Source organism: Mytilus edulis, chromosome 14, assembly GCF_963676685.1.
Source record: "Mytilus edulis chromosome 14, xbMytEdul2.2, whole genome shotgun sequence".
Taxonomy (NCBI): domain Eukaryota; kingdom Metazoa; phylum Mollusca; class Bivalvia; order Mytilida; family Mytilidae; genus Mytilus; species Mytilus edulis.
In genome coordinates, this window is record NC_092357.1 from 32,713,213 (window position 1) to 32,723,637 (window position 10,425).

General features: G+C 33.7%; 1 protein-coding gene across 1 annotated transcript; it reads left to right on the plus strand.

Annotated features, from left to right (window-relative positions):
* On the plus strand, window positions 1-1,695 carry LOC139504128 (uncharacterized). Its single transcript, XM_071294189.1, has one exon. The coding sequence runs from the start codon at window positions 1-3 to the stop codon at window positions 1,693-1,695; it is 1,695 nt and encodes a 564-aa protein (XP_071150290.1).
* Window positions 1,696-10,425: the final 8,730 nt, after the last annotated feature.

The window sequence follows — 10,425 nt, forward strand, 5'->3', positions numbered from 1 at the left end:
ATGGCGTTTTCTAAATCAGTAATAAGAAGCCAGATACCCATTAACTGTAATTTATGTGAAACTGAGAAGAACATCAAATGGAAATGCCTGACCTGTGGAGTTCTAATGTGCAGTACATGTAAAGATAAAATACATCTAAGAATAGCTAAGGATCATAAGGTAGTAGACATAAAGAACGTAGGACTGCCTGTTGAAGAGTTGGACTTCAAAAACATTATATGTCCAGAACATTCAGAACAATCTTCTTGCCTATTTTGTACAAATTGTGACAAACTTGTTTGCCCTACTTGTGTTGCTACTGTTCACAAGAAACATGATCTAATCGAAATAAGTGATGCATATAAATCGAAAATAGAAAGACTAAAGAATGGACAATTTAGTAAACTGCAAGAAGAAAAAAATGCAATCATTGCAACCAAGGATCAAGCTAATTTGCTTCATGATGCTGAAAAATTAAGTTATGCCAAAGTTAGCGCAGATATTCTTAACCATGAGAAAGTTTTGAAACAAGCAGTCGAAAAACATATCACAAAACTAAGAAATGAGTTAGACCAGAACCACAAAGCATGTACCAAAGCAAATGAAGAAAGTATCAATGCCATATCAAAAAGTGAAAGACAAATAGATAAAAAGTATAGAGATGTTCAGGATTTCATTAATACCACTGACTTTACTAAATTTTTTAAAGAAGTTTGCCAAATGGAGAGCTCAATAGAAGTTTCCATCCCCAAACCTGAAATATCAAGTAAAACATCACTTCAGTTTATTCCAGGAGGGATAACTCAATCTAACATTGGAGTATTACAAAGTGTAGACATACCATTACCTGAAGTAAAAGTTTCTCTTAATGTTGTAAATCAATATCAGACTAATCTTTCTTTTGTTGGTAATATATCTACATGTCATGATGATTCACTGTGGATAGCTTGTGATGACGATACATTGATACAGAAAGTAAAACCTGAAGGAACCAATCTGAAGACAATATCTACCTTCAACATCAAGGTCTTTGGTATGGCAATAACTGAATCTGATGATATACTTTTGACAACAGGGGAATCCAGACTAAAAATGATCAGCAGTACCACCAGTAAAGTAACAGACAGTGTGTTTGACATTAATCCTTTCATCCCTATAGCCATTCATGTCACCAGTGAAAGTCAAGTCATAGTAGGAGGTATTAGTTCTGAAGAACATGAAGAAGGAAGAGGAGCAGTGTTTGTAATAAATAAGAATGGAGACCATGAAGCTGTGTATGAACATGACCAACATAAACAGACAATATTTAATTTTCCCAGCAATATTACTAAAACCAATAATGGTAATATACACGTGGCAGACTATACTACAGATGAAGGCAGTGGTAAAGTGGTAGTGTTAGGACGGGGTGGCGATGTGATAAATATATATAAAGGGGATACAGAAATCAACAAGAACAAACCATTCATACCAGAAGGAATAGTGACGACATCAAGAGACAATGTAATTGTAGCTGATCTTGATACGTGTACCCTCCACATCCTGAACAACTCAGGACAGCTGATTACACACATAAAGACACCAGACAATGGACAAGAATATCCACATGCCCTAACTTGCTCTCAAATGGGACAGCTCTATATAGGATGTTCTCAAAGAAAAAGAAGTACATCTAAGGAAGCCAAACTATATAAAGTGGACGTATCAGGATGCTGAAGTAATCCATAATTAAACAATATATTGAATGTTATTCATCAGACTGCTATTTAACGCTTGAATGACTTTATAAAAACACATTCTACTTGTAAAACATTTTAGATATAATCAAATAATTGAGTTGTTATCACAAAATTATCAGGAATCCAAAAATATCAAAAACAAACTTTACTAATATAAAATACTAATTAGAAGTTTAAATGAGCTTGTACCATTCTCTTGGTCTTTGATATACAAAACGTAGCCTAAAGAAGACTCTAAAAAAACAAGCAGAAATTAAATAATAAACTACCGGTACACTTGTTTTTTTAAATGGCAAAAGAGCATTCATTCATCAGGCATTTACTTTCGTGGATAACATACTTTATGCTTTTTGTAAAGTATCAAATCACAATTTCGAATACATGTACAAATAAATGATTCGCCAAATATTAAGAATTACAGAAATACAAACCTGACTTTATAGGGAAAAGAAAAAGCATATAGAGTACATGCACATGATGCAAAATTTTTAATTTAAAGGCTAACAAGAGTGTGTCCACAGTACACGGATGCTAAACTCGCACTATCATTTTCTATTTTCGGTGGGCCGTGTAATTGGGGTAAAAACTCTAATTTGAAATTAAAAAGATCATATGATAAGGAACATGTGTACTAAGTTTCAAGTTGATTGGACTTCTGGTACATCAACTAGAGGCTCTTAAGAGCCTGTATCGCCCACCTGACTCTACTTCGGTTTTTGAAATCATATAAAAAAAAGATAAAATTTGGCTACAAAGTAACAACACTTGGCCACCACACCAATAGGAAAGGAACAGTTATGCTATGTTTGATTTCATTCAATTCAGTGGTTCTCTAGAAGAAGATTTGTGTATGCATTGCCCTTAGAGTCCTATGTTAAACAAAGTCACACAACTGGCGGCCATCTTGGATGCTGGATAAACTACAAAGTAACAACACTTGGTCAGCACCTCATAAGGAACATTCATACTATGTTTGGTTTCATTCAATTTTCTGGTTCTCTAAAAGAAGTCATTTGTATGCATTTTCCATAGGGTCCTATGTTAAACAAAGTCACCCAACTGGCGGCCATCTTGGATGATGGATCCGCTACAAGTTACAATACTTGGTCATCACATCATAAGGAACAATCATGCTATGTTTGGTTCGATTCCATTTAGTAGTTCTCTAAAAGAAGACATTTGTATGCATTTCCCAAAGGTTCCTATGTTAAACTTAGTCCCTTGATGGTGGCCATCTTGGAAGACGGATCGGATACAAAGTAACAACACTTGGTCAGCATCTCATAAGGAACACTCATTCTATGTTTGATTTCATTCCATTCATTGGTTCTCTAAAAGAAGTCATTTGTATGCATTTTCCATAGGGTCCTATGTTAAACAAAGTCACCCAACTGGCGGCCATCTTGGATGATGGATCCGCTACAAGTAACAACACTTGGTCATCACATCATAAGGAACGATCATGCTATGTTTGGTTCCATTCCATTTAGTGGTTCTCTAAAAGAAGACATTTGTATGCATTTCCCGTAGGGTCCTATATTAAACTAAGTCCCTTGCTGGCGGCCATCTTGGAATTGGAAGACGGATCGGCTACAAAGTAACAGCACTTAGGCAGCACCTCATAAGGAATATTCATGCTAGGTTTGGTTTTATTCCATTCACTGGTTCTCTAACGGAAGTCATTTGTATGCATTTCCCATAGGGTCCCATGTTAAACTAAGTCCCCCGCTGGGGGCCATCTTGGATGATGGATCGGCTACAAAGTAACAACACTTGGTCAACACCTCATAAGGAACGATCATGCTATGTTTGGTTCGATTCCATTTAGTAGTTCTCTAAAAGAAGACATTTGTATGCATTTCCCAAAGGTTCCTATGTAAAACTTAGTCCCTTGATGGTGGCCATCTTGGAAGACGGATCGGATACAAAGTAACAACACTTGGTCAGCATCTCATAAGGAACACTCATTCTATGTTTGATTTCATTCCATTCATTGGTTCTCTAAAAGAAGTCATTTGTATGCATTTTCCATAGGGTCCTATGTTAAACAAAGTCACCCAACTGGCGGCCATCTTGGATGATGGATCCGCTACAAGTAACAACACTTGGTCATCACATCATAAGGAACGATCATGCTATGTTTGGTTCCATTCCATTTAGTGGTTCTCTAAAAGAAGACATTTGTATGCATTTCCCGTAGGGTCCTATATTAAACTAAGTCCCTTGCTGGCGGCCATCTTGGAATTGGAAGACGGATCGGCTACAAAGTAACAGCACTTAGGCAGCACCTCATAAGGAATATTCATGCTAGGTTTGGTTTTATTCCATTCACTGGTTCTCTAACGGAAGTCATTTGTATGCATTTCCCATAGGGTCCCATGTTAAACTAAGTCCCCCGCTGGGGGCCATCTTGGATGATGGATCGGCTATAAAGTAACAACACTTGGTCAGCACCTCATAAGGAACAGTCATGCCATGTTTGGTTTCATTCTATTTAGTGGTTCTCTAAAAGATCTCATTTGTATACATTTCCCATAGAGGCCTATGTTAAACTTAGGGGACGACCATTTGATATTCTGGGGGGTGGGGGGGGCAGGAGGATTTTGAAAATAAATAACTAAGCCTTGATAATCACAAAAATAAATGGTTTGTTCTTTGGTAGTTTGAAAATAAATTACCTGACTTGCAATGTATTGAAAATAAATAATTCAGCAGGTCTTTAGTTCTTGGGCCTTCAGCGGTTCCAAAAACCTTCCAAAATTTTTTTTGCCTCGCTCCGCTCCGCGAAATAGGTTTGAAAATACTTTTGAAGGAGGCTAGGTAAAACTAAACTTCAATACTATGTATGTATGCATTACATGTATATTGGTTGTGAGTATAAATGATTCATTTCGTGAAGAAAAGTATAAAATACTTAATCTAATTATACCAATTGTCTTTTATAGTATACTATGTATTTGTGTTTCGTTTATCATCTGTTTTGCTATGCATTTTCTTTTATATGTTTGCATATAATTGTCCTCTTGTACACAGGTATGTGTCTGAGGTTATGAATAAAATCTTGAATCTTGAATCTTAAAATTTCTGCAGGGGATAATGATTAATTTTGTTAAATGGTACACAATAACTTGACTAAGTATACATGTATTATTCATAATTAACAAATAGTTTAAAAATTGTATGTTTTCGAATATCATGAATATAGTTGTGAAAATGAATAATCAGTCCCTTGCTTTAATGAAAATGAAAAATCTTGCTTCGTTAGTGCAGAAAATAAATAATCTGTCCTCTAAGTTTACAAAAATAAATAACCAATCAAAAACAAATCCTCCTGCCCCCCCCTCCCCAGAATATCAAATGGTCATCCCCTAAGTCTGGCCCTGGCGCCATAAAACTTTTTTTTCTGAGTAAAAAAATATTCTCAGAATGAATTATTTTACTCAGCTAAGAATGGGAACCTTTTCATCCGCCATAAAAAATATTCTTAACGTTGAGAATATTCTTAGGGACCGGTCAAAATTTATCATCACATAGGACCGGTGCAAACAATAAAAACATTTAATAAAAGTTACGACCCTATGGCTTTCTGACTGAAAAAAATGATGTTCTATGCCAACTTAGAATTAAAAAAGTTGGTGTCCTATCCTACTTTTCCAATGTATTGTAAATAAAAGTATACTTAATAGAGGCATTTAACATATGTTGTCTTTATGATATGATCAAAAGCAACAGTTTCATGTTTTATTTTGTTGATTCACATACAATTACAGGCATGGCATTATCATAAATTATACTATGAATATAGCATTGAAAAAAACAAAGACATGGCATAATGCAATCAAACCACAAATAGGTGTTTGTTAAACTGAAAAATTAATGAAGCTGCATGTATTTTATATAGAATTTTATCAATACCTTTAAATATTAATTATAAAAACAAGCTCCAGGAGAAACATGAAACTGAATAGCATTTGGTTTAACTCTCTATATATATTTTAACATGAAGACCCATAGGTTGCCTTGGAATGTTTTTTTTTTATTAGAAATGGTAATAAGTGGGTCTCATTGGGGTCTAAGCGTGACGCGGGATTGTGGATTTTTTGTAAAGTGACACGTGAAAGTCATAATATTGTGTCGTGAAAACATAAAATGAGGCCTTGCGGGACCTGGGAAATGACCAAAAACTGAGAATTGGTTACCTACATAGTGTAAGCGGGATACGGGAATCAGACAAAACCGTAAGCGGGATACGGGATCGGAACCCCCCAATGAGACCCCCTAATAATTTCTTTAACATTTTCCCATTTACTGAAAATGTATCTGATGTGGCCCCCGAATGATTTTTGCTACTTTGTTGGTTGATGTAATGTACATGGTGTACATGATGTATGTTCGTTGCACTTCACCATATAAGTGAAACTAAATTTTACAGCAAAACATCAAAAAACTAAATGACATGGGATTCAGTAGGCTTGATATATATCTAAGATACATTGTGTGTGTGTAGCTGCATAGTTTGATGAAAATTCAAGTTAAATCTAAAAAGTTATAAAAAATTAAAGTGTACTTTCTCTATTTTGTTCGAACTGTAAATTCTAGCTTTTTTTTTACCTAGATTAATTCAATTCTTGAATTTGACAGCAATACAACAAAAAGACAAAATGAAATAGGATTTAGTAAGCTTTATATATATCTAAGATAGTTGCATAGTTTGATGAAAATCCAAGTTGATTTGAAAAAGTTATAAAAAAAATTTAGAGTGAACTATCTCTATAATTTGTCTGAATTGCAAATCCTAGCTTTTTTAACAAGATTACTTTAATTCTTAAATTTTACAGCAAAACATCAAAAAACTAAATGACATGGGATTCAGTAAGCTTGATATATATCTAAGATAGCTGCATAGTTTGATGAAAATCCAAGTTGATTTGAAAAAGTTATAAAACAAATTAAAGTGTACTATCTCTATTTTGTCCAATTAACAAATCCTAGCTTTTTTTACCAAGATTACTTTAATTCTTAAATTTTACAGCAAAACAACAAAAAACTAAATTAAATGAGATTCAGTAAGCTTGATTTATATCTAAGATAGCTGCAAACTTCGATGAAAATCCAAGTTGATTTGAAAAAGTTATAAAAAATATAAGTGTACTATCTCTATTTTGTCTGAATTGCAAATCCTAGCTTTTGTTTACAAAGATTACTTTAATTCTTAAATTTTACAGCAATACATACTGCTATATAACATCCCGCCCCCAAAACAAAAATTTACTTAATTTTTACAATGGTCAATATGTTTATGTGTTATAAAAAAAAATACAATATATTATATATAATAATTTCCAAAATTGAAATAAAATTGAGAAAGGAAATGGTGAATATGTCAAAGCGACAACCACCCGACCATAGAGCAAACAACAGCCGAAGGCAACCAATGGGTCTTCAATGTAGCGAGAATTCCCGCACCCGTAGGTGTCCTTCAGCTGGCCCCTAAAATATGCATAATAGTACAGTGATAATGGACGTCATACTAAACTCCGAATTATACACAAGAAACTAAAATTTAAAATCATACAAGACTAACAAAGGCCAGAGGCTCCTGACTTGGGACAGGCGCAAAATTGCGGGGTTAAACATGTTTATGAGATCTCAACCCTCCCCCTATACCTCTAGCCAATGTAGAAAAGTAAAAGAATAACAATACGCACATTAAAATTCAGTTCAAGAGAAGTCCGAGTCTGATGTCAAAAGATGTAACAAAAGAAAATAAATAAAATGACAATAATACATAAATAACAACAGACTACCAGCAGTTAACTGACATGCCAGCTCCAGACCTCAATTAAACTGATTGAAAGATTATGTCTTCATCATATGAATATCAGGTACAATCCCTCCCGTTAGGGGTTTAGTATCATACTATCATAAAATATATGAGAAGAACATAACCCGTGTCATGCCAACAACTGTTTTTTTAGAAATAAATGTGTTTAGTTCCGATGCAAAGACCCTATCAGTGAATCAATGTTAAATCCAAAATATGCAATCTTTAATGACCTGACAACAGTATCGTAACTATATCCCCTTTTAATAAGTCTATTTAAAGGTTTTGTTAGTTTCTGAGGAGAATACTGACATTTTTGTGCTTTATAAAGAATATTTCCATAAAATTTTGGATGTGAAATACCTGAACGTATAAGATGTCTGCATGTTGAGTTATATTTACGAATTATTTCCTTATACCGGTGATAAAATTTAGTAAATGTTTTGACCAGTTTGTGATATCGAAAACCCTGGTGTAATAATTTTTCAGTAATACATAAATTTCTCTCGCTAAAATCTAATACATTGTTACATACACGAGCGAATCGTACAAGTTGAGATATATAAACACCATAAGATGGTGACAAGGGAACGTCACCATCTAAAAATGGATAATTAACAATAGGAAATGAAAAATCATCTCTTTTATCATAAATTTTTGTATTAAGCTTCCCGTTTATGATATAGATATCAAGATCGAGGAAAGGGCAGTGGTCATTGTTATCATTAGCTTTATTTAAAGTAAGTTCTACAGGATAAATGTCTTTAGTATACATACTGAAGTCGTCATTATTTAGAGCCAATATATCATCCAAATATCTAAAAGTATTGTTAAATTTTTGTATCAAATGTTGTTTTGATGGGTCTTTGCTAATTTTAGTCATAAATTGTAAAAGTTTACATGAATAAAGTTAATCTCTCGACACTCTAGTAACCATTTTAAAACAAACGTATCAACGCTGCAAAACCGAAAGTCTGGCATCTCGGACTCCTCCCTCGGATGACCTTATGCACGCATTACTTTCACACAAACAATTACAGTGATACACACATATTAATGGCATTTCCTACTAGACAAACATAATATAATTATAAATAGCTGAATACACATTTGATAATATCATCAGAGACCTTAAACTCTTAAATTTAACAAGGTTTTATTTATGATAAATATCACACCGCTAAATGATTAACACGTTCACATTAGCTTAAATTCAAAGTAAACAAAATTAGCATGAAAAGTATCTGGATTCATAAAATCAACATAGTTAAAAATAAAATGTTCTCGTACAGAATAAAAATCATCAGGGTTTCTTTAAAGTATGTCTTCTTGGAACTCTTCAAAACTATGGCGATACAGTTATCACCAAAATACGGTAAATATAACAGTTAATATAGGTTACGGCGGAATGAAACACAACAGCAATACAGTCAACATTACGCAATACACATCAGGCACACGTGTAGTTCAACGGGTTAATCTGGGTCAACGAATGTTATGTAAAATGGCTCTTCCATGTGATGAAATCGGAACTTGAGTATGCATGGCGATACAGTTATCACCGATACAAATTGAATAATGTCAAATGAAAATAGCATATAATAAATGTATAAACAGGATCCAAACGAATGTTACAGAAATAAAATGCATGATCATAATGCATTGAGATAAATCTCACGTGCTTCAGGTTTAAAACGGGATACAGGTAGTTGACATTCATCACAAATCACAAAGACAGTACGTATACAAGACGAGACATGGTCTGTTCTTCTTTCCAAAAAATAAATTTAAATGTTGGTATCATAATAAAAGTTCATGTATAAATCTTTAAAAACAACGAAAAGTGTTCAGCATCATGGCGGCATGGCAGATCTATCAGGAACAGTCGGTCAACTTTATATGTAAAAATATCCAAAATCCAATGAAAAAAATAATCCAAAATATGTATAAATCATTATTCACGATCGTTAAGGTCACTCCACCATATTACAGACTAGGGGAATAGCTCTGGTAGCATGGATGGAGGCGATTATATACGGACACATAAAAAGACATCAGCTTCCATTTCTACATTTTAATCAGACAAAAATGACGTCACAAACATAAATACAAAATACTGACAAAAGGGGAACAACTCTCTCTCACATACAGAAACATAATCTGACCATACATACTGATATATAACATCCAATAATGTTCCATACCATTTCCATTTGGCTGACTACGACACTGGCTATTCAAAGATATATTCATGTGTGTAGACCTTTAAATGCTCGAGTCGGGGAACGCGCTGAAGTACGTCCATTATTCATAGTTCATTATTCATTATTCAATAATGAATAATGAAATAGTTCATTATTCACTATTCAATATTGAAAAATGAATAATGAATAATGAAATGGTTTATGTTTCATTATTCAAATTGAAGCGGTGAATAGTGAAAAAAATATAAAAAAAATTGACCGTGACACTATAGCTATATTTTGATTCGCAATGACCATAAGAGGGTTTACGGACGACCTAAATGCCACAATATGCATAAAAAATGAGGAAATATAAAAAAAAAAAGAAGGTGTGGTATCAATGCCAATGAAACAAACATCCACAAAAGACCAAAATGACACAGACATCAACAACTATAGCTCACCGTACAGCCTACAACAATGAGCAAAGCCCATACCGCATAGTCAGCTATAAAAGGCCCCAATAAGACAATGTAAAACAATTTAAACAAGACAACTAAAAGCCTTATTTATTTTATAAAATAACGAAAAACAAATAAGTAACACATAAACAAACGACAACCACTAAATTACAGACTCCTGACTTAGGACAGACACATACATAAATAATGTGACGGGGTTAAACATGTTAGCCAATTTT